Raw genomic sequence first — 26,766 nt, 5'->3', positions numbered from 1 at the left:
CGAAATTCAGATTCGGATAACTGATCCGGTTTACAAAACTGGACCGGATATCGGATTTGATTTTAGGAAAATCTGGATATCGGTTATTTAACCGATTTTTTTTAATTAAAAATCAATATATATTAAAAAAAGCTTCTCATATATCAACTCCTACTACTACTACAATTTGGTTTGATTATGTGATTTATAAAGGTATAATTTATATTCCATTAATAGGACGGTTAATTTTATCGTATTGTCTTATTATGTATTTGGTTCAAAATATTATTATATTATCATATCATGTATTGTTACTTTGAAGAAGGAAGAAATATTTTGATATCATATATACGCGTAAATATACCACGTGGCGAGAAATGAGCAACGAGTTGTATTCGGAGCTGCGTATATTACATTAATTACACTTTGCCACCGACTTAACTTACCTGATTTACTCTCATAAAACAAATCACAAGCTGAAACCCTACTAGTGATTTCTTGAAGGGAATCAAGCAAAGTGAGCAACGAAAGTCGATTATTCAGCGGCGAAGAGACAGACTCGATCATTCAACGTACGTACGCAATTCCTTAATTAATTTACCCACATTTACTGCGATACATGATTGTAATAAACCCAAATACAAAACCCTAAATATTACCGCATTAGTCTTTAACTCGTAAGCTAATACTCGATTAATTTTGGAGAATATCGATTGCAGATTGATCCTAGTTCGTTAATAGTTGCGGTGCGATGGATGATTTGTGGATTGATTTTCCAGCGTTGGACGAGGAGTTCCTCTTCAGCGACGAATTCAAGAAGAGCGTTCGGGACGAACATGACCTGTTGCTGAGCGAAGAGTTTTCGTCGATATCAGCCGATTATTCTTGCGTCACAAGCAACCCAATCGAGGATGAGAAGTCAACGCAAGGACGAGTAGGACCCGAGAAGTGTATGGAGAAGCTGTTGCTGTGGAAAGAGCGTTGCGATGCAGAGGATGAGGCGAAGAACAAGTCAACGGCGATGAGAGGGCAAGAACGACCCAGGAAGAGCATGAAGGTGCTCTTGGAAAAGCTTCGCGAAGCCAAGAAGACGACAAAGACAAAGACAAAGACAAAAACAAAGACAAAGTCAAAGACAGGCACGACTGTGAAGGAAAGGATCGCAAAGGTTCTCAAGAACAAGAAAGCCGAGAACGCCAAGGCCCACCGGCTCTTTTTCCCTCATTAATTAGCTAATTATTTTTTGAGTGGGTGCCAACCTAGTTGGGATGTGCTCAACCTCTCATATATCATTCCTTTCTTGATCAATATCAGTGAAGTATTATTTTTATTTCATTTTAATAAGCTGAAGTATTAAAAAAAATTAAAATATATGATGATTAAATAAATACCACCACGTAACTGTTCATAAGCTGAAGAAGGCCGCACGCACGGACACCGATTTTTTCTATAACTCCGCCACCAAGTCCAACATGATGAATATACACGGCTCCCGCTATTCATCCACGACCCGGTTTGATTTATTTTTATTTTGTTTCAATTTTATTTTTTATTATTTGCACGTTTTCGATTTCATAGGAGAAATTCTATTGAATTATTTTCATTAATTTCTTCTATCAACCCGACGATCACCGCAACCGCGCAAAAAGCTTAAGGTACGAGCATGACTACTTGGTGTGGGAGATGGAGAGAGGGTCGGAGGAGCTGCTCAAGTTTCCGCAGTACTTTGGGTTCAGCTTGGGCAAGAGAATCGCGCCCAGGCACGAGCATCTCAAGAAGAGGAATGTCAAGATTCCTCTCAATCGAATGCTGATATGGGGTGACCAAAAGTTCTATGCCGAATGGAAATAACCAATAATTACCGTAACCTACTTTCCTTTTTTAATTGAATATGGATCGTGTATATAGTAGGGACATCAGAGGACTAGTCGTTTCTGTTGTCACTTTTAAAAAAGATGGGCAAAATATGGATCCTAATTTTAAATACAACAATTCGCTTCTAATTTTTATTATTAAAAAAAAAAAACAACATTATTTTTTTTTTACTAACGAACCGTCCTCATCTGGAATATTGAACTAATTTGGTAAACATACGTATATAGTTATTTTTTAATGACTTACCAGCAAGTATATACCCGTTATCTGACCACTCTAGAAATGATTATACGGGTGAGTGTAACATGTAAATTCTCTCTTTTTTTTTTTTTTTTTTTTTTTTGTGATATCGAAACATAATAGTGTATTTAGTCGTATAATCATTCCTTTTAGAGTTGTGCTTGGTCTGATCCGGTCTCAAATCCATGAAAGAACCAAACCGGTTTCTTTAGTTAGACCATCAAAAATTGAAACCAAATCGGACTTGTGAAAAATAACTAGACCAAATCAAACCGATGTCCTCATTTTCCGAGTTTAGAAGTTGAGATTACTATAAATTATAAAATCATAACTCATCATATAAAGAAAACTATAAAATCATGTATGGTTAACTGCATTCAAACCCTAAAGCACCAGGGATTATGTAACATCATTCTCAATACCAGAAATATTACTATAAATTGTCTAATCCCACCCAAATCTATAAAAAAAAAAAAACATAAAAAATCTGAGGTATCATAGCCAGCCATGGATTCTGAAAGGCACGATTTGGGATTGGTGTATTTTTTTTTTTTTTTTTAAGTCTAGGTTTTGCTTTAGAAGAACGATAGAACGTTCGAGCAAAAAAAAAAGGAATGATGGAATGGGTATGTTGTTTACTTTTAATTTTCAATATTGTTTATTTTTAAAATTAACTGGTCTGGTCCAATCCAGACCACGATTTTAAATCTTAGACCAGACCAAACTTTTTATGAAGATAGACCAGATCAGTGAAATTATAGATCATTTAAGAGTAGACCGTTGGCCGTTGGTCTAAAAATATACGGTCTGGACTTGTCACGATATTTCTGAGCAATCCTGATTCTTAATGCATAAGTACTATATTTTTCTAATTTTTTATGATCATACATTATTTAATATCCTTTTATATAGTTTGGATTATTCGTATTGTAAATTTTAAATTCAACGTGCAATATCAAAGCAATGTATAACGAGTCTGTCTTTTAAATTATTCCTAATATATTTTCAAACAATTCTTATAATATATCTTAATGAAATCATTGTTACGGTGAGAATTACAAATACATTATTCACTTCATTATCTTATAGCAATATAATAGTTATCTGTTAGTTCGACATATTATTTTTAAATATGATAAAGATAAATATAAGTAAGATTTAAATTTATTCTATAATGTATAGGTATAGGATAAAGTAAATTAATCACCCAAGACATACTGAGGCTTCTTAATTAACAAATGTAAAATTTATAAACTAGTTTATTAGTAGGACGATTAATTTTAATCGTATGTCTTATTATGTATTTGGTTCGAAATATTATTTTACTATCATCACGTATTATTACTTGGAAGAATAAGTCTTATCATCATGTGTTTGTTAGCATCATTTATTGAAACTGAATGATAACTTACAGAATTTATAAAAGTCCCAAGTTACTCTCTCATTTAGTTTTGAGATGGAAACTCATAATACTTCAGACTTCTTTGTCGAATAGGATTATTAAACACCAACCAATGATAACCTAAACCAGACGAGTATAACACCTATATGTTCCTCACAATTGATCACACTACAATATTAAACTTTACCTTTAAACTCATAACATTTTCGGCACTAGAAATTGTGTCTGGCATGACTTTACATGGAGAGAAATTCATTACTAAATATAAAAGATAAATTCTCACTCTTATATGGTTTATTTTAACAGAAAAATGGGACAAAACATACCACTGAGTAAAGTAATGAATTTCTTTACGGAAGAGGAAGGTATCATCAAAGGAGGACATTATCTCGCACCATTGAGCTAGACACCCACTTCATCTCTATAGCCTCGACTACTTCAACATTATCGTTCGGGGGTTTGAATTGTGACTTTCTAAACCCTTATGCAGATCTATAGCACTAGATCCCATAAGTGAATGCCACAACTGTTGTGCTCGAAGAATACATCAAAAAGGGTTTTCAACGGATTCACTAAAAAAGAAAAAATTTGAAGACTAAATACGAAACGACTTTATGAGTGTTTTGTTCGAGTGCGCACGTACATTTTTTCTAATATCTTATCATATATTATTTAGCATTTTTATTGTTAATGTAAATTTATTTTGAATTCAACTTACTTGTATTGAAGCATTATAGAATTTGTTTTAGATATAGACATCTAAAAGTCAAAATATCGCATCTAAAATGTCATTTAAAAGTCTTTTTTTAGTAGTCCCAAGCACACGGACTATTTTTCTATTAATTATTTAGTATCCTTATTTGGATTATCCATATTCTAATATTTAAATTCAACGTGTGTAATAGATAATTAAAGAGATATATAACGAATTAAAATGTGGAACCATAAATTATAGGATGAAAATTTTCATTCCAAATATTTATGCGTTAATCTAGATGGATCTGGAAATTCATTTGTTTTTTATATAAAAAAACTAAATGTGATATTATTATTATTATTATTTTTTTTTTTGTAGTTGTTGGTTGTAAAATATTTTACACTTATGTATATATACTTTTGATGACAAATATGTGATTTAATAAATTAGTTGATTCTAATATATTATCGATTCTACAAGCGAATATATCAATTAATAAATTATTTAATGGAAGAAAAATAAAGGTGAGGGATTCCGATTTTCCAATCTCTTCGTCTCCGCTTCATAGAGCATGGACAGCCTGTGACGACCCGACTTTTCGGACCGTCTTACTTATCTTACTTTTTAAGAACTTTAGAAAATTTGAGGTAAGTTTTTTTAAAAAACATAACTTAAAATATAAGTTTGAAAACTCATAACCTAAAAATAAATTTTCATTTAAAACTTGATGAACGAAAACAACCAAAAAAGTCGAAGTTGCATAATCGGAAACTTAAACCCATAAATACCATTGTAAATAAATACCATAAATAAAGTCGTAACCTTTAACGGAATCGAAAAACATAACTTAAACTATGAAAAATAAAACCTTGGGTTTGGATTATTGAAAAACTGGAAGTAAAGCGGAAGTCTTTTATTTTCGAAAACGGCAACCATAACCCAACCCTCTCGCTATCGCCGCCGCTGATCCACCCTCCTCACTTGTTCATATGATGTTTTCTTCATTATTATTAGTACTTTTTCCCATTAATAAAAGATACATAAATTCAATTTTTGACACTTTCACGTGCTTCATTACATATTTAACTAAATTTCTCTTTTCAGGTTTTAAATTTGAACTAATATACAAAAGAATAATAAAAGCCATATTTTAAAAGATCAAGCAATGTTATATCGATAGAATAAAGCAATGCAGCTACAAAGAATAGAATAGCTGAAGCAATATGAGTGTGAGCATGTATATTCTCTAGAATCTCAACAAATCATAATAAGTGTGTCCCTTAAAAGAATTTTATTTTATTTTTCTCTCATCTCTCTTTACAAAAATATCTCTAGCCTTTATTATCCATGCTGCAAAGCCTTTAGCATATAATGTGATAGAAAATGACAAATCCAATGTGACAAAATTTATTTCAAGAATTTTTTTTTTTTGAGAAGTGGCACTATGGACGAAGATTACATGATATATTAACAGTGTAAAGCGCATGTGGCATTATTGATCAAGATTACTTAATTTAGAATAAATCTTAAGGGACATGTATTTTCTCTTTCTCTCTCTTTAAAAAAAATCTCTAACCTTTATTCTCCATCCTACAAAGCCTTTAGCATATAATGTGGAAAATGACAAATCCAATGTATGACAAAATTTATTTCAAGAATTTTTTTTTTAGAAGTGACACTATTGACCAAGATTACATGATATATTAACAGTGCAAAGCACAGATGACACTATTGGCCAAAATTACTTAATTTAGAATAAATCCTAAGGAGACATGTATTTTCTCTTTCTCTCTCTTTAAAAAAAATCTCTAACCTTTATTCTCCATCCTACAAAGCCTTTAGCATATAATGTGAAAAATGACAAATCCAATGTGACAAAATTTATTTCAAGAATTTTTTTTTTTTTTTGAGAAGTGGTACTATTGACCAATATTATATGATATATTAACAGTGCAAAGCGCAGATGACACTATTGGCCAAGATTACTTAATTTAGAATAAATCCTAAAGAGGCATGCATTTTCTTTTCTCTCTTTAAAAAAAATCTCTAGCCTTTACTCTCTCCATCCAACAAAGCCTTTAGCATATAATGTGATAGAAAATGACAAATCCAATGTGACAAAATTTATTTCAATAACTTTTTTCAAGAAATTTATTTACAAAATGACGCCCGATTAATTACACGTGTCGAATTGTGGCCATGCCACATCATATTTTGACAAGAAAAAGAGCAATTGCGTCGCTTAAAAACAGCAGTGACGCAATAGGGGCGACGCAAATAACCCTTTTTGTAGTAGTTGTGACACTATTGGCCAATATTACTTACTTTAGAATAAATCCTAAGGGGCATGCATTTTTTTCAGCCCATGGGGCTTGAACACATAACCTCTCCGTCGAGGTAAGTGTAAGATTACCACTAAACCAAGCTAGCTATCACAAACATTTTTTTTTTGCTCGTAAAGATATATATTTTAACATGTAAAATTTGTTACAACTAGTTTTTTTTTTAAGTATAGGTAAATTTTCATATATGGAAAAAAAAACTCATCATGACCACAATAAATTAATTAACTAAAAAGTAAATTTAATTTACTCTTTAGTTAATTTATTAACTGCGAGCGTGGTGAACTATTTTTTTAATGAAATGAAAATTTGGATATTTTTTAAAATAAGAGTAATCTATTAAACTACTGGCTTAATTGCCCATTTTAACATAGCCTTTCCTAATATATTATGAGAGTAATCACTCTTTTTTTTTTACATGGAAGAGTACAACAGACTGGTAACGATTTAAATAACCACCTAAACTCTGTATTAAAAAAATATCATAAAAGTCTAACCATACTTTATAAACTTAACATTGTTTTTTTTTCTTTTCTAATTTCTAACATTTTTCGACTAATTTTATCTTCTTTTAACATCTATAACGTTGCACACGCTAATTTTACACGTAGTACCAATGAACTCCATTTAGGTATATTATGGGTTATTAATATTAAAATTGAGTTATATAATAAACATCATAATTTGTATGAATTTTATCGTACATTAAAATTCATGCAAATTATAATATACATTATAATTATAACGTACGATACCATACGATAATGTACGATATGCTGTACGATAAAATTCATATATTTTTTTTAACATTTTAAGAGAAAAAAGTCAAATTCACGTGAAATTTTGTCATTCTATGTTATCATAGCTCGTCAGATTCCTTAATATCTCATTGAATTTAGTTATATCTCGTCGGAATCGAGCGTGAAAGATCGAATGAAAGATTGAAAAGATAGAGAGTGAAAGTGAAATGAATGTATTTATTCAAAAGCGTATTTGTGTCCGAAATTGGGACAAAAGTCAATTTTTAGATATTTTTAAAGTGTGAGGTCTAATCTCGATATTTTGTTAATTTGTAGGTGTATAAAATGAAATTTCTCTAATTATATGTAGCCTAACTCCATCTATCTATCCCTTTCCAAAGAGTGTCCTTCAATTACACTGTGCAATTAAATTGAGCTGAATGCACGCACGGATATATTTATACGATATACATAATATATATATATATATATATATATATATATATATATATATATATATATATATATATATACACACACTACTAACTGGAGGTTAACAAGCTCCCAGATCTAAGCTACGACATTAGGACGTACGTATATGATATTATATCTATCAACTACTATAATAACAAATAAATAAAAGTCGGCAGTTTAATATACCACAACAAAACACACGCAAACAATTTATGTCTCAGAGTCAGACTGATACCATATGGTGGTGTGTATATAAAATTAACAAAAATTTATCGATATAAGCCACATAAATATAAGCGTTTGCGTTTTAGCTAACGTTTTGTAAATTTTTCGTAAATAGTCAAAAACTGTTGTAAAGTCCATACATCACTTCACACGTGTACATATTCAAGACCCTTAGCCAATTTTCACTTTAACATTAATATATATATATATATATATATATATATATATATAAATATATATATATATAAATCGTTTTCCAATGTTTTCAATTAATAAATCGTCGAGTTTCACATCCTTGGGACTAAAATACTCAAGTAGTATAACGATAATTCTTTTCCATGTGTAGGAGGGTTTTATGAGAAAAATGTTACATATATAAAATGAAAAATATATATTTTATAAAAAATTAATATCGTCATCGATTGTCTGATTTTACTGAGATAACGGATACCGACAAAATTTTTATAGATATTTAAAGTACCGCTACTGATGTACTGATCCGAGTTTTATCGAGATACCGATTATCGACAGAGATACCGACGAATATTCTATAAAATCATATATATGCATATCATATATATATATATATATATATATATTTTAAAATAAAAATCTTAACTTATATTAGTTCTATTTTCTTTTCAAATGATCTTAATGATCTTCATATTTGGGTTCCTACAATTTTTATGTTTCTTTTCTTTACAAGGACAAGACTTGATATAAAATTATTATGCATAATAACATGTGTACATGTACTATAAATGCTCTCTGTCAACAATAATTCAAAAATTAAAAATAAAATTAGTAAACATATTTTACAATAATTCAATTTTTTATTTAAAAAATAAAACTAATAAAAGTTGAACAAAATTTTAACTATTCGACTCACAAATTTTGTAAAAAAAAAATTGGACGATATTTTAAAACTGTAAATTATAATATAGATATCATGCCGAAACTCTTCAAAAACTTAGATATGGCTAAATATAGTTAGATATCGCCTATATTTAAAACCTTGGTCCCACTTTATATATACAAAGGACGGATGGTAGATGTCTCTTAATTAACTTTTGAAAATTAAAAATTTTATATTAAATTTTTATATTTTTCGCCCTAACTTATATATGTTTTTTTAAATTTCCCCTTGAAATTTATTTTTTCAAATTGGCCCCAATCGAGCTCCACAACTATATGTATATATATATATATATATATATATATATATATATATATATATATATATATACCTGTAGCAGACCGAAGAAGCCTCCTCAATCCCGGGACAGTCTCCGGCAGCATCAACTCCGGCACCGACCCGGCCCCAACTCGCCGGAGAGCCTCCACGCAGTCCGACTCCGTGACCGCCACGTTCGAGTTCGACAGCACGAGCCGCTCCACGACCAGCCCAGCCCCGCCGCCATCGCAGGCCATGTGGGCCCCGACGATCCCGCCGTAGCTGCAGCCCACGAGCGCGGCGACCCGGCCCACCCCGACCGCCCCGAGGGCCCGCGCCAGGCACCGGGCCTGGCGGGCCACGGACCGGTCCGGGTCCCGCGAGAACGACCCGCCGAAGAAGAGGAGGTCCGGTACGACCACCGAGAAATGCCGCGAGAACGCGGCTATCTGGAGTACCCACATCAGCTCCGCCGAGGCCCTGAAGCCGTGCAAAAGCAAAAGGACGGGCTTATCGGAGGATGATTTCGTCGTTTCTTTAGAGTCTCGGGACGGTGACCAAAAGCAGATCACCGTCCCGGGCTCGATTTCTACGGTGTGATGACTCAACCCGCAAACTTTTGATAAATATAATTCCACCACATAGGTCACTGATGTCAAGAGGTTCACCATAGCTAGCTCTTTCGTGTTTTATTTACTTTGCTTACTACCCATGTTAGATTTAGGGAAAAAGATTGTAGACAAAGGATTGAGAGTGAAGATATTTTCTCATTAGTGAATCAATGATACAACTGTGTATATATACAAAGACTGGTGATCAGTTAGCTACAACAACTTTAACTGCCTGGGCTGACGTGGCTAACTGATATCAGATGTGTATAAATAGGGCGCGTGTATAGCACGCAGGCTTATACTCTAACACTTCCCCTCAAACCCAGCGCACTTGAGCCTGTAACACGAAGCTTGTCACGCCACTCCAAAAATTGTTTGCTCGGAACTGCCTTGGTTAGCACGTCTGCAATTTGCTCTAACGAAGGGACATGTTTGACATCGATTTCCTTGGCTTGTACTTTTTCCCGTACAAAGTACAGGTCGAGTTCGATGTGTTTCGTGCGTTGATGTTGAACTGGGTTGGCATCGAGCAAGACTGTGCTTTGGTTGTCACACCATACGACTGGTGGCTTCAGAACTGGAGCACGAAGTTCAGATAGTAGTGACTTCAACCAGGTGATTTCAGCAACTATGGCTGCGAGACTGCGATACTCAGCTTCAGTACTTGAACGTGACACTGTCTGTTGCTTCTTGGATTGCCAGGTTATGAGGTTTGTACCAAGATAGACACATAAGCCAGTTGTAGAGCGTCTGTCATCAAGATCTGACGCCCAGTCTGCATCACAGAATCCTGAAAGACTGAGATCTTCAGTTGGACGTAGAAGAAGACCATGAGTGGTTGTGCCTTTTAGGTACCTCAATATCCTTTTAACAGCTCGCCAGTGTTCATCAGTTGGGGACTGCATGAACTGACACACCTTAATGACAGAGTAGGAGATTTCAGGCCGCGTGATTGTGACATATTGAAGGGCTCCAACTATTTGGCGATAAGCTTGAGGATCATCATCAACGGCTTTGCTTCCATACTTGCTCAATTTTTGTCCACTAGTCATCGGTGTATGCATACTCTTGGCTGTTGACATCTTTGACTTGCGTAGCAAGTCATTGATGTACTTGGTCTGTGAGAGATGAAGACCAGATTTGGTGTGGGTAGCCTCAATGCCCAAGAAGTAGTGAATCTCGCCCTGGTCTTTTAAGGCAAACGAGGCATTGAGAGAGTGGATGAGCTGTTTGATGTGAGCAGTATCATTTCCAGTAACCAGGATGTCGTCTACATATACAAGAATGAAGACTACAGTGTTTCCAGCAAATTTCATGAACAGAGAATGGTCAGATTTGGCACTTTGAAACCCAAATGAGAGGAGGGTGTGATGGAGTGTATCAAACCAGGCTCGGGGAGCCTGTTTTAGACCATATAACGCTTTGTGTAATCTGCACACTTTGTGTTCATTTTCTTTGCTGACAAAGCCTTGAGGCTGGACCATGTACACCTCCTCTGTGATTGTTCCATTAAGGAACGCATTGTTGACGTCCAACTGAGACACTTTCCAACCTCGAGAGATAGCAATGGTGAGAACAACACGCACTGTGGTTGGCTTGATAACTGGACTAAAGGCTTCACTGAAATCAAAGCCAGCCATTTGGTGAAATCCTTTAGCTACGAGATGTGCTTTGAGTCTGTTCAACGATCCATCTGAGTTTTCTTTGATTCTGAAAACCCACTTGCAGCCTATTGGATTCCTGTCTCGTGGAAGATCAACCAGAGACCAAGTGCCATTCTGAATGAGAGCATTGTACTCACACTGCATAGCTTTGTTCCAAGCCACGTCCTTGAGAGCGTCGTCTGCCGTGTCAGGCTCATGTATGGTTGTGAGGAATGCTTTAGGCTTGTGAATCCCATGTTTGGCACGTGTTATCATAGGATGAATGTTTGTGGAGGGTATACTGATAGGAGGTGGGTCAGGCTGTGTATAGGGTATTAAATCAGTGCAGGTATTCCTTGTATCTCTAGGTTGAGGGTCACTGGGTGGCTGAGAGGTTGCTAACATTTGGCTAGTTTGGGTGTGTGAGGAAATATGTGGTTCACTGGGAATGGATGGTGTGAAGGTAGGAATGTGGTTAGGAGTCTGGGTTGGTATTATAGAGGGTGTGATCTGTACTGGTTGTTGGGTATGCTTAGGTGGAGAGAACAATGTGGTGTAAGGAAAAACTGACTCATTAAAGATGACATTTCTGGAAATAATGACTTTTCCTGATGATGTGAGACACTTATAGCCTTTATGGTTAATACTGTAGCCTAGGAAAACACATGGCTGAGACCTAAAATCTAATTTGTGTTGGTTAAAAGGTCTTAGGTTAGGGAAGCATTCACAACCAAATGACTTGAGACTCATATAATCTGGAGGAGATTTGAATAATACCTCAAGAGGACTCTTTCCTTGAAGCACCTGTGATGGAAGCCTGTTATGAAGATAAACTGCTGTCCTGTAGGCTTCATCCCAGAAAATAAGAGGCATTGAGGCACGTGCAAGTAGAGTGAGGCCATTTTCTACTATTTTTCTGTGCTTTCTTTCAGCAAGTCCATTCTGCTGATGTGAGTGTGGACAGGATATACGATGTTGAATCCCATTTTCTGCAAGATAGGCTGTGAACGCACGGTATTCTCCACCCCAATCTGTCTGAATTGCTTTTACTTTGTGGCCAAGTTACAGCTCTACTCTTGCTTTGAATTGAAGAAAAGCAGTGAAGGCCTCTGACTTGTTGTGCAGGAGATACAACCAGGTCAATCTGGAATAGGTGTCTATGAAATGGATATAGTACCTATAACCATGTTTAGATATCATAGGAGAAGGATCCCACAAATCCGAATGGACAAGCTGCAATGGTGCTGTGTACACAGTCTCAGATGTGACATATGGAAAATTATGTATTTTTCCTTTGCAACAGGCACTGCAGAAAGTAATATCAGCTTTATTGATCATGCTTGAATTGAGTATGTTACAGCCAGTTAAGACACTCTTCACAACTTGAATTGAAGGGTGGCCTAATCTATCATGCCAACGAGAGAGTATCAAGCTTTCTTTGGAGACATGAGGCTTGACTGAACTCCTCTGAACTTGAGCCTTTGACGCCACATTAGCTGAGTGAAACCTTGACAACATATTTGAGGAAGACTGGAGATTACTGGGGCTGAACGAGTAGAGTCCATTGCGTTGCTTGCCTTCAAGAAGCACTACCTGTGTTCCCTGATCCTTTACACAGCATGAGTGTGGGTGAAACTCAAAGAATACTGAGTTATCTTTAGTAAACTTTGATACACTCATTAGGTTCTTAGTGATTTGAGGCACATGTAAAATGTTCTGTAACTTGAGTGGTTTCGCTTGTGAACAGCTTTGAAACACAGAACTTCCAATGTTAGAAATGGGAAGAGCCATACCATTACCAACGAGAACCTTTTCTGAACCATTGTAGCTTCTTTGAGTGTTCAAATTGGTTGAGTCTGGAGTGATGTGAGCAGTTGCGCCAGAATCTGGGTACCACATCGGATCATAGGCAGTTTATGGAGTGGCTAGATGCATTTGGTGATGAACAGGAGCCGCAAAGTGTCCATTGTTGTTGTAGCCACCAGATTGATCATAGCCATAGTTGCTTCCTTGGTTGCCATAGCCTTGAGTTTGAGTAAAGTGAGCCTGTGGTGGTGCAGAAGGACGGAAGAACTGGTTTTGCTGCTGAGGTGGTCCTGAGAAGGCTTGATCGTATCTGTGAAAGCATTTGAAGGCTGGATGACCTAGACGTCCACAGATTTGACACAGAGGCCGATTGTTGTTGGTTCGTCCACGTCCGCGTCCATTTCGGCCACCACGATAGCCATTGTTGCTGTTACGACCGCCATTGTTGGAGCCGCGTCCACCATTGTTGTGACTGTTGTTGGACGAGTCTGATTGAACAGACATGAGATTCGCTGAGTGATTTGTGTCATTGACCTGATTTCGTTTCTCAATTCTCTTTTCTTGAGACAAGAGAAGAGATTCGACTTCAGCAACCGTGTACGGATCAGCTCTTGTTTCAATTGATGTGATGAACGAATCATACTCAGCTCCAAGACCATCAAAGATCGCTCCAATGTGCGCATCGACTGTGAGAGTATGGCCTACAGATCCAAGAAGGTCAACAATATTCTTGATCTTAAGTAGGTATTCGTTCATTGACAGCGAATTTTTCTTCGTGGATTCGAGATCGCCTTTCAACTGTTTGACTTTAGTCCTCGTTTGGACAGTGAAATATTGCTGAAGCGTAGACCAAATTTTGTGTGTCTCATCACATCCAATCATGCGTGTGAGAAGACTTTCAGACATGGAAGATAGAAGCCAGGACAAAAGAAGTTGATCTTGCCTCTCCCAGTCAAGAAAAGCTTGATTGATCTGACCTGAGCTTTCATCGGAGGCAGAGAGGAATTTCGCTGGCTTTGAAGACTCCACGAGAAAGACTTGGAGACTATGACCACGAATCGCAACAGAGACTTGATGATTCCACAACAGATAGTTGTCGTTGGTGAGCTTGATCGATAGTGAATGAGAGAACACCACTGGTCCATATTTTGATGCCGCCATTGAAGACGATTCTTCTCCGATCAGAGTTGGTGAGGATTCGATTTCTGGAGAGCCGAGCTCTGATACCATGTTAGATTTAGGGAAAAAGATTGTAGACAAAGGATTGAGAGTGAAGATATTTTCTCATTAGTGAATCAATGATACAACTGTGTATATATACAAAGACTGGTGATCAGTTAGCTACAACAACTCTAACTGTCTGGGCTGACGTGGCTAACTGATATCAGATGAGTATAAATAGGGCGCGTGTCTAGCACGCAGGCTTATACTCTAACAACCCAAGGTTCTCTCTTCAGTCCTATCCTACATTACGTATATAATATATATATGTGTTATTTATTACATGGTTGTTTGGTGTGTACAAGTTGACAAGTTGACTTGATCAAATTATTATCTTCAAATTTATCTTCCATTTCATTTCCGCATTGAATGAGACGGTATGCCATTCCTCTCTATCTACAGTTCACGCACGTTGTGTAAATTTGCCAACGCACCAACGAATTGTCTCCGTTAATAATCGTCATCAGACATGTAAATAACACACTGGTATACCGTGGTAAATAATACATAGGATAGCCTAGTGGTAATTCCACACCACCTCCTGTGGAGGTCGTGGGTTCAATCCCCACTGCAGCAAAGCTGCCTTAAAAAAAATCGTCATCAGACATTTAATTCATTGTCGGTGCAAAGTTTTACGAAGCTTGGGCTTGTGCGCTGAGTTTGCTACTTAATGTCATTTGAATTTGTATAAAACAAAAAACAAGCAAAAACAAAAATGAAATCATAAAATAGCTAGTCATTTAAATATATATATATATATATATATATATATTATTTTTTATTTCCACACATCTCATTTTCATTTTTTTTAATATGTTTTTCTAACTCTACATCATTCAAGACACAAAATAATGTGCGTGGGTATTTTATACTGGATAAGATAGTTCAGCTAACGGCACGAATAATGAAGACGTGCTATTATTATGGGAGTTTCTGGACTGGAGCATAGTACAATTTCAGATTTTATTCATGACTAAAATTATTTCTTGTTTGAATCTGATTGCCAATGTGTAATGAATCGGTATTGTTAATAAGCCCAATCACCATATCGGGTTAAATCATCTATGGGTTTTGTTTTTAGGGTACTTTGAAGGGTCGTGATGATCTCTGGGTCAAATTTTACTTTTGTCCCGTAAATTTGATAGGGCTTCCTATGTACTTTAAGACACGAAAAAGATTAGACTCTATAATTTACGAAGCGTCTATTTAAAAAATTCTCAAAACATATATTCGGAGTGAGATTTACCTCCTTCTTAATTTTGAGTTAACGTAGACGCGACAAATCAAACATGTATTTATTTTATAATTGCTTAGTCACGTTTACATGAAAACAACGTATGTTATAACTTAATATAGACTTATCACGCCTATACTAGAAAAAACAAATAGAAACCACAAGAATGTCGCGTCTATTTGGAAATTATTATTGCGGATGCAAACTTTTAATGCAATGTGAAAGGTATATCCTCTTTTGAGATTATCTTCATAGTTTCTCTAAACATATTTTTCACTATTTTTTTTAAAATAAATCTTTTATATATATATATATATATATATATATATATATATATATATATATATATATATAAGTCAAATGGTCACTTTACACTTTCTAAATTAAAAATTATAGCTTAATTATTTAATAATTAAAACATACCAAAAATTTAATAAGTTGTATGTGCTTACTATCTGAGATATTGGAGCGAGTATTTAGATAAATGTAAGCTTAATAATTGAGAGTAACCATTCGACTATTTGATACAATTTCTTCTTATTTTTGCTATGAATTACTTTAAAAATGTTATGATTTTATATAATTTGAAAGTTTCATGTTAAATATGCTAGCTATTTGAACTATTCATCGAGAGACGTATAATATATCATTTATATTGGATTAGATAGTTCATGATGACGTCATTAACTATGAATGTGTTATCATCATGGGAATTTATAAAACAAATTGTAGGGGTAGTAGATACAATCTTATTTGATATACTCTCTCTCTCGTTGTGTGATTGTAGTTTAGGAATCGTCTCAATCAATTCTCGACTTGGTATCAGAGCCCATTAAGCCCAAACGGGTATCCGATCCAATCGTTGGGATTCGGCCCAATATGAACGAATGCAAAGAGCTGCCATCTTGAAGGGACGTGTTAGGAATCCCACATCGAAAGTGAATGGAAACTAACAAGAACTTATAATAATTTTTTTTTAAAATTTGTATTAAATAGACTGACTACATTGCCCTAAAATTAATTCAAGTCATTGTATTCTATAGATAGTGGCTTATCCATACAACATTTTTTCTCGGTAAATTTTAGTAGACTATATATATTGGTTTTAATTTCTTATACACAAAGCCTTCCTATATATATATATATATATATATATATATATATATATATGTATGGCTCATTCATTCCAATTTGAAGGAAAACACTGAACAAAGATGGCTCTGTAAGAAAATAGCCCAACAAGTTTTGGGGATGTGCCTTATTTTTTCATCCTTTCTCCCAAACCAGGATTTTAATTGCGTCACGCGAATAGAATACTAGTGACCATACGTTATATATAGAGTTTCGCAAATTTTATATGTTTGACTGGTTTAGTGTTCGGATTGACATATTATATGACCAAAAAGTAGAGCTCTCACTTAATTTCTAAACGCATGATGCAAATAAAAAAATATGACCAAAAGTAGAATTGAAGCGTAAAGTGTTCAGTTAATGACATATTTTGTATCTTAATTATTATAAGGATCTGTCACGCTAACTGTTTCAATACATGTACAAGATGTGGTATTATAATACGTACCTAGGATTTGTATGGACGCTGCAAACATAACGTTATTTATGGAGCTTTGATTATCTAGGTTACTTAGTACTGTATGTTTAATATGCATTTGAACTTTCAGAAGTACTATTAAGTAGAATAATAAAGATATTCATAACTTGCATAAATTAACAAAAAAATTAAACGTTTGTTCACGCGTTTTTAGTATTAAATACAACCATGATTTGTCATATTTGATACAAAGATATCTCACCTCAGGAAGAAGACTTATATATATAGCATGAAAACAAAATAAGTCATCAGCGAAATTTTTCAAAATTTGATTATAGTATCATAGAATATATATTTGTATAACTAACAAGTTATATTTAAGATTATGTTATTTATGTATGCTTCTAAGCCGTTAAATATGTAGAGAATTTTTTTGAACTAGACGTATAACAAGTTATCAAAGAATTAAAATAAAACTAATTTAACAAGTTTGAAAACTGTATTTTCATTTTGATTTTGATGAAATAAAATGTTATAATTAAACCTCAAACTATTTGATGCTTTGATTTTTTATTCCTTTTTTTTTAAACTCTGTATTTACTCTCGATCTCTTTTCGTCATCTTAATTTATCTCGTTTTCGCTTCTAAATTAGCACGAGACTCCAGAAAAATTGAGATTACTAAAACAAAATCTGTTTTGTATAATTGATCCCTGCAATATCACATTGTATAGATCTTTGTATTATAAAGCGAAAAATACTCTCATTTCCCATGTTATCAAGTACCAAGTTCGATTTCTATTCCTTCCCACGTTTGCATTAAATTTCACAAGAGCAATTTCATAAAGTGGACCTAATTGTATACAAAATATCATTATTAGACCACGTTTTTTAAAAATATCTAAAACTAAACCTTTGGTCCCAAAATGGACAAAAATACCCTTAAAACAATAAAAACACAAAAATCAGCAGAAAAAAAAAAAAAAAAAAAAAACAGTCGCTCACTCCTCACATTCTCTCCCTCTCTCAAACCCGATATTCCCTTCTCCACTATTCCGACCGATTGCGACGCCGTACGACCGGTTGCGACCAAGTACGACGTATTGCGTCCACTTGCGATGGAAACCGGTGGACAATGCTTGAACTCCGGCGGTGGTGGTGGTCCAAGAGCTCGAGGGTCTCAATCCAAGAAAAAGGTAATTTTTTTCTTCGATTCTCTTGTTAAATCTAGTATTTAATAGTTAGAAATGTGTTTAGGATAGATATATTAAAGATTTAGGGCCATTTGGATAGATTTGAATCGATTTTGAAAAGTTAGGGTTTTAAAATTTTCCCGGAATATTTTGCGATGAACTTCAAGCAATTGCGACCGGTTGCGATGAAATGCATACCAAATTGCGTCCGGTTGCGACCAATTGCCACTGGTTTCGATATTTTTAATTTTTTTTAAAAAATTATATTTTGCGACCAATTGCGACGATTTGTGACCAATTGCGACAGTTTACGACCAAATACGATGCGTAGCGACCATTTGTGACTGAAAATGATTTTTTGACTAATTTTTTGTGTTTTTTGTCTTTTGTAGGATCATTTGAGATACCTTTATGAAGTGGATTTCCCGGCTCGGGTCTCGTATCTTGGGTCCACATCATTGAAGAAAGTGTATGAGAGATTTTTCAAGTTGGAGATTTTGGATAGAGTTATCGGGACTCCATTTGAGCAATTTTTTACGAAGGATCAAGTCGAGTTACAATACTCGGGCGTGCTTATACATAATTTGCTTCAGAGGAGGATCGAGCCCACTGCACGAGGAGAGATACACTTCGGTATGGGTTCTCAAAGAGTGAGATTTGGACGCCTTGAATACGCTTTAGTAAGCGGTTTCACGTATGAAGATGGTCCGAGTTTGACAGAACAACAAGAGCGCAAGAGCGACAGATTGATCACAGAGTACCTAAACGGTAGAGACAATTGCAAGTTGAGTGCGTTAATAGACGCGTTCAATGCTTGTGCGAATGTGGACGATGCTTTTAAACTTGGCCTCTTAGTCTTCGTCTACGGGTACTTTCTTGGGCAAGTGACCAACGTCGCAATCGATGAAAGATTTAGAAAGTTTTTGCGTATTATTGAAGACTTGCCGTTCTTCTACACATTGCCGTGGGGAAATATCACGTGGTCCGTACTTTGTACTGAACTCTCGGTGGACTTGGGGCATATTCACGAGAAGTTGAATTTAAAGTTGAAGAAGAAGCCGGATGTGGATCAGAAGGAAGCAAAGTACACATTGCGCGGCAATATGCAAATGGTTCAATATTGGGCGTACGAGGCAATTCCGGATGTTGGAATTAAATTTGCTACAAACCACGACAGAGCAATGCCGAGGATGCATTCTTGGACCAGCAGCCTAATCATTACGGCGAAGGAATTGTTACCGATTCTCAGGAAAAAAACGGTAATTTCTATTACTTAACTTGATTCAACTTTTAAAAACGGTAAAGCTTAAAAACATGTTTTGTTTTTGTAGACGGGAGTTTTACCGATGTTGAGACCACGAGTCGGAGAGAAAGAATTTTTCGAGAATCTAGAGATGCAGACAAAGAAATGTCTATATCCGGTAGACGTTGAGGGAGAAGACGCGAAGGAGCCAGAAAATCTCGATGATGAGATTCATTTAGTAGCGTCGATCGCTCCGAATGTGCTAGGGCGTGACGTAGACGTAGAGTACGACGACGATGACGAAGAATACGATCCAAACAAACCACATGTTTCTCCTAATCCTCGTCCTGGAGTTTCTCGTCGACAAGCTCCTGCTCCACAAGCTCCTCCTCCACAAGCTCCTGCTCCTGTATCGGCAGATGATCCCGACGCTCTAGTCGTTATTACGCGTGCTATGTGGGACGAAATGATCCAATGTCAATACATGCAAATGCGAATGCATGCCACGAACGAGAGACGCCTTGAGAGAATGAGACGTGATAAGGTATAATTTTATTTTTAATATACTTGTCATGTCTAACAACATAATTCTTTGAACTTGTTTTTAATGTATTGAATTTTTTTGTTATTTGAACTTGCAGATAGCCATGTGGCATAGGCTTAACATTATTTTCCAGGACGTGACGGGTTTACCTCCTGGTGATGTACCCACTACACAGGCTCATGGCGAACAGAAGAAGCCAGGACCGCCACCCGAAAAGTGGTCACCTTCTTCTTCAAGGCGGTCACCTTCTTCTTCAAGGCGGTCACCTTCTTCGCCGAGGCGCTCAACTTCTTCGTTGAGGCACTCACCTACTACACAGGGGTCTCGTTCAAAGAGGCCGAATTCAGACGACATCCCAGATAAACAGAAGTCGCTTCTAAAACCAGTTACGAAGAAACGCAAGATGTCTGCTGAAGAAAAACTCCGCCACCTCGTCCGCAGAGACAGACGAAGATGCATTGGGAAGAATTCACGGATCCACTAAAGCATAAGTATGGAGAAGACTCAGTCGTGCCGTTCAATCCTCTTAAGAAAACAAAAGAAACTGACTACAACAAGTTCGTGCTATGGGTGCGTACAAGGAAATTTGATGGGAAGTACAAGAACCGAATTAACCTCACCACTATCGACGCCGATAATGACTGGTTCAAGAAGCTCATGGAACCAGCGGAGTGGCTCGATGATTCGGTACGTTTCTGTTATACTAAAATTTTAATATGTTTGTACTATTATATTGCTCTTTAATAAGCTATGTTAACGTGTTACAGCATCTTGATGCTATTACACATGTGATTTGGAGACGCCAACTAGAGCTCGACGATTACCGACAGGATGTTCGCGTCATGAGTACGAGATGGGGAAGCTCCGTCATCTCAAGCTTTCTTAAAGAAGAAGAGAAAAAAAAAAGAAGCCATAAGGCTAAGCCAGAATCCCGAACCAGTGGAGTGGAACCGTAATCTCGTGTTTAGGGAGATACAGGGACACAGAGGCAATAAAATATTGCCATGGAAGTCCGCAAAAGAGATAGTGTTCGTGGCCAACTTCAAAAACATCCATTGGATCACATTCCTCATCAACTTAGACGACTGGCATATCACCGTATTCGACTGCCAGAGAGAACTGATCAGGGATCCAAAACGCGCGCCAGTATTCCAAGAGCTGATGGAGGTGCGTATGAATATAACTTATGTTTTGTTTCATTTAATATAGTAGTTTCATTTCTTAATTTTAATACTTTTGCAGAATTGGTGTCGAGCTATACCTCGGGCGATGGTCTTGAGTGGAGCATATGCTAGACATGAGAAGGTGTATGCTAATTTAGAGACTGGGGAGCCAACTCTGCCTCCATTGGAGTGGCGCGTTGACAAAGAAGCCCCGCAGTGTACCTACAGGTACTTTTCTTATATTTTTATGATAAGTTTAATAAACATGTCACAAATTTTTTATAAGTTTTTTTAATTATGTTTAAATTGGTATGTTTTTTAGCGGTGATTGCGGGATGTTCGCAATCAAATACGTGGAGCATATACTACTCGACATAGATTTTAGTGAGATCACGTCAGCGAACATGAAGACTTTTAGGAACAAATGGTGTGGTGACCTATTCTATGGTCATCTTGTTCCATGATTATTTATCTTCGTTGTTGTACTTTATATGTAGTTCGAATGGTACTTTATATGTAGACTTTTTTTGTTATCTATCATTAAGTAGTTTTACATTAAACTTCAATTAACAAAAAGACAACATTAAACTAAAATTTAAATGATAGTTCGCGTACAAATCATCATTCTGTTATAAGAATTACAAAAAGACAACGTGTGAATTAAAAAAAAACAACATCAAATAACGATGCAATCACTCATCCCTCCATTTGCAAGTCTTTCTGTTATGTCTCGTACCACCACATTTGCTACATTTGTGAGGGATAGTAATTTTTTCACCTTGTGATGGAAATCGTTTGATTCTTCGTCTTCCTTGTTTACTTTGCTTCTTCGGTCGTCCGGCTTGTTTCTTTTCAACTGGTTCTTTAACTTCCATTGTGGAAATATCATGTGGAACGTCCCACGTGTCTTCATCTCCAACTGGATATATTGGTTCCTTGTTCAATCCAAGTCTCCTTCAAATAGAAGTCCTTGACTAACGACATCACGTCGACACCTCTTCTCTGTGCAGAGGCGATGGCATGCTGGCACGGGATGCCTAATTGTTGAAGAAGTCCACAAGTGCATGTCTCCGCCTGCAAGTCAACGTTATATTCACCTGTTAGGTCTTTGACATGACACTCATGTAGACCAAGTGGATACACGTCGACGAATTTTGACTTGTCGCTGAGATTAGTGAAATCTTCTTGCCACGTTGGTGTCAATTTTGTTGTCAAGTTGCTAGCCTCTTCTACTCGATCGAAAAACCAATTCTGGAGTGCGAATCGAATGAACTCAAGCAGTGTCGTAATCGGAAACGTTCTAGCATTCCTCGTTTTACTGTTGAAGCTTTCTGCATAGTGCTAGTCATGACTTCGTACCTAAAAACAACAAAAACTACTTTAATAACACGAGAAATTGTAGATTTATAAACGACCGAAGGTACATAGTCTTACCATTTTCCTGGAAAGAACGCTCTAGCCCATCGATCGATACCAACTTCTTCAAGATACTTTTCCATTTCGATGTCTTTCTGTCTCAGCTGTCTGAAGTGTGCACAAAATGATCTTTCATTGAAAGCGTAAGCAGCGCCGTACAGTTCATGCTCACAATGATCAGTCTTGAACTTATGCTGGACGTTCAGTTTCAAGTGATGGTAGCATGCTCCATGAGGTACGCTTGGGAACACAACATTGAGACCGTGCTCGATGCTAACATGTCGATCTGATACAAACGCCAAACTTGGGACGTCTTCACCGATTGCTTCTCGCAACTTCCTCAAAAACCAAATCCATGAAGCATGACACTCGCAATCTACAACCCCAAATGCAAGTGGATATACACTACCAGAAATATGGGATACAACTACAGTTTTTTTTTAACTCCAGTTTAGCCTTTTAACGGAGTCTTTGAATACAGACTACGGTCACCTTTTTTTATGCTTATATTAGACTCTAGTCGAATATAAAGCTGTAGAGAATGGTCTATTTTTCTCTACAGCTAATATAAAAAAGTAGTGGTAATACCCAAAAAATAAAAAATGATCAAAATTTCACCATTTTTAGATGGAGGGAAATTTCCTACAAAATTTTGGCACATTTACACTACAGTCAAAGGTAAAGAAGGAGTTGTAATACTTAAAATATAAAAAATTAACAAAATTTTACTATTTGAGTTCGGGAGGGAAATTTCCCACTAACAAAATTGTTTCCCACCCATATATGAATATGAAAAGTAAGAAAAAATGACTAAGTATACTTGTACGCAACACGAGGAACTAAAACAACTGAAACATTTATTATACCATATCTAATATTGCTCCAAAAAAAACAACATTCGAACAAGAACTTGACTCTCGTTGACCACCATCACTGACACCACCCAACATTGACCACCGTCGCAGCTTTGCCGGCGACACATCACAACCCTAAAAACCTTGTTCTAGGTCTTCCAGTCATAATCCTAACGTCGTCGTCTTCGATCGGTATGAGCTTTTTTTTTCCGTTCTTCATCAGTTTTGTTGCTCGATTTGGGGTTATTTAGTAACGGATTTGAGAAATTTAGGGTTTAGTCTTAGAAATTTGTGGTTTATTTGAGGTCTCATTGCTTTGTTGCTCTATTTGGGGTTATTTGGGGTCTCATTGCCTTTTCTTACCTATTTGTAGATTAAGAATGCAAATTATCTAGTTTATTCAGTTTTGTGTATGTTTTCTTATGTACAGAGATTAAACTCAGTCAACAATGGTTCGCGTGAGTAAGTAAACTGAACTCTATGTGTGTGCTTGTGATTGCTAATTGAACTCTGTGTGTGTGCTTGTGGTTGCTAATTGAACTCTGTGTGTTTGGTTTATTATGTTTTAGAGGTTGGTCATGCTCATCCAAAGGTCTCAGGAGTGACAAAACGGATATTAGAAGCCGTTAAAAAGACTTCGAGATCTTCTGGTCGTGGGGATAGTTCCCGAGAAGCACACGTTGGTGATCCTAGTACAAAGTAAGTACTTTTATGCTTCATATGTCATTTACACATTTACAAAGTACAAAGTAAGTTCTTGTTGATCCGGTTGTAGAAATATTAGACTATTAGGTCATTTAATAAATTGATTTAAATAACACATTTTCACAGAATTGACAAGTCATGGTTAAATTCCGATAGACGCTCAAAAGAATTTGAAGATGGTGTTGAATCTTTCTTACAGTTTTGTAAAATTAACTTACCCAATTTGGAGTCCTTACGATGTCCATGTAAAAGGTGTGGAAATATGGGATCGCATTCTTTTGAAATCATCAGAGATCATATTTTCTGTAATGGTATGGACCAAACATACGTTATTTGGACATGCCATGGTGAAAACATGGTCTGTAGTACAGACAAAAAGCTCATCCACCAACCAAAAGCACATACTTTTGGTGACTGCGATGATGCTTTTAATACCGTCGAAATGGTTAAGGCCGCTAATAATCTTGTGGAAAAAGATTCTGGCATGTTTGTTGAATACGTAGAAGATGCGAAAAGGCCACTCTACGACGGTTGTCTGAAATTTACTAAGTTATCAGCTTTAGTAAGATTGTACAATCTGAAAGTCAAACACGGGTGGAGCGATACAAGTTTTGATGAGCTGTTGATGCTGTTGGGTGACATGTTTCCGAAAGGAAGTCAATTGCCAAAGTCTATCTACGAGGCCAAGAAGACGTTGTGTACCTTAGGTATGGAATATGAAAAAATCCATGCTTGTCCTAATGACTGTATTCTGTATAGGAAGGACAAGGTTGATTTCGATGTTTGTCCTGTTTGTTATGCATCTCGGTGGAAAATTCCAAAAGGGTCCATGAAACCTACAGTAGGTGTTCCAGCAAAAGTCTTGTGGTATTTCCCCCCAATACCCAGATTTAAAAGAATGTACCGTACACCGGAAATAACGAAGAATCTGACTTGGCATGCCAACGATAGAGAAGTCGACGGGTATTTGAGACATCCAGCCGATGCAGCTTCGTGGAAATCGATAGATAAGAAGTGGCCTTCTTTTTCAGATGAATCAAGGAATCTTCGATTGGCTATAGCGGCTGATGGGATTAATCCGTATCGTTCTTTCAGTAGTCGGCATAGTACGTGGCCTGTTACGTTGATAACATATAATCTTCCTTCGTGGCTGTGCATGAAGAGGAAGTATATCATGTTAACGTTACTGATATCGGGTCCCAAGCAACCGGGAAATGACATCGACGTCTACTTGGAACCCCTCGTGGACGACCTGAAACTGTTATGGAGCACAGGTATCGAAGTTTTTGATGCTCATTTAAAAGAGACATTCACTCTTAGAGCCATTCTGCTATGGACAATAAACGATTTGCCAGCGTATGGAAATATGAGCGGTTGTGTCGTAAAAGGCTACAATGGTTGTCCAGTATGTGGTAAAGACACACATGGCTTGTATCTTCGTCATAGCAGGAAGGTCGCATACCTAGGTCATCGCAGGTTTTTGAATCGGCATCATCCTTTCAGAAAAGCAAAGAAGGCATTTAATGGGTCCCAAGAACTCGGTGATGCTCCTACATGCTTGTCCGGAACAGAAGTCTTACAGAAGGTGACTCGTATTGGATATGTATACGGGAAATGTTCGAAGAAGAAGAAGGGTGAAGAAAAGGCAGATCCGATACTCCCTTGGAAAAAAAGGTCAATCTTCTTTGATCTTAAATATTGGGAGTTTCTTCCTGTGCGTCATATTTTGGACGTAATGCATGTCGAGAAGAATGTGTGTGAAAGTATTATAGGAACATTGCTTGATGTCTCGCACAAGTCAAAGGATGGTCTTAAAAGTCGCTTAGATCTTCAGGATATGGGCATCCGGACCAAGCTTCATCCAAAGGTTGGTGACAAGAAAACATATTTGCCTCAATCAACCTACACATTGACGAAGGAAGAGAAGAAAAGGTTCTGCAATCTGTTGTCAGCGCTCAAAGTGCCCGGTGGCCCTACGGTTCCAACCTTAGAAACTGTGTGTCGATGGAGGAGTTAAAACTGTTTGGATTGAAATCACACGATTATCATACGCTTATGCAACAGATTCTTCCAGTCGCATTACGAGGATTGCTGGATAAGAAGGTCCGAACCACAATAACAAGAGTCTCTCGCTTCTTCAATGCGATATGCAGCAAAGTTGTCGATGCTTCCAAACTGGCAAGCCTTCAAGAAGAATTTACAACAACTATGTGCCACTTGGAAAAGTATTTTCCACCATCTTTTTTTGACATAACGGTTCATCTAATGATACATCTAGTACGAGAAGTTCAATTTTGTGGACCGGTTCGTCTAACTTGGATGTATCCACATGAACGGAACATGAAAGTTATGAAAGGTTACGTGCGCAATCGCAGCCGACCAGAAGGTTGTATTGTAGAATGTTACATAGTTGAAGAAGGTATGGAATATTGCTCGG

At 36.5% G+C, this 26,766-nt stretch overlaps 2 protein-coding genes across 2 annotated transcripts in view; both read left to right on the top strand.

Annotated features, from left to right (window-relative positions):
* LOC149387722 (cellulose synthase A catalytic subunit 9 [UDP-forming]-like) overlaps window positions 1-26,766 on the top strand; it is a 71,797-nt gene that overhangs the window by 17,012 nt on the left and 28,019 nt on the right. The gene's annotated exons all lie outside the window — the stretch shown is intronic.
* On the top strand, window positions 24,074-26,643 carry LOC149387725 (uncharacterized). The gene is made up of 5 exons (XM_089624577.1): window positions 24,074-24,086; window positions 24,194-24,323; window positions 24,621-26,307; window positions 26,394-26,507; window positions 26,608-26,643. The coding sequence occupies exons 1-5, from the start codon at window positions 24,074-24,076 to the stop codon at window positions 26,641-26,643; spliced, it is 1,980 nt and encodes a 659-aa protein (XP_089480703.1).

The sequence above is a fragment of the Urtica dioica genome, chromosome 8 (genome assembly GCF_054948205.1).
Source record: "Urtica dioica subsp. dioica isolate 48M chromosome 8, U.dioica_male_clone48M_v1_H2, whole genome shotgun sequence".
Lineage (NCBI taxonomy): Eukaryota > Viridiplantae > Streptophyta > Magnoliopsida > Rosales > Urticaceae > Urtica > Urtica dioica.
This window is presented reverse-complemented; position numbering and strand designations above follow the sequence as displayed.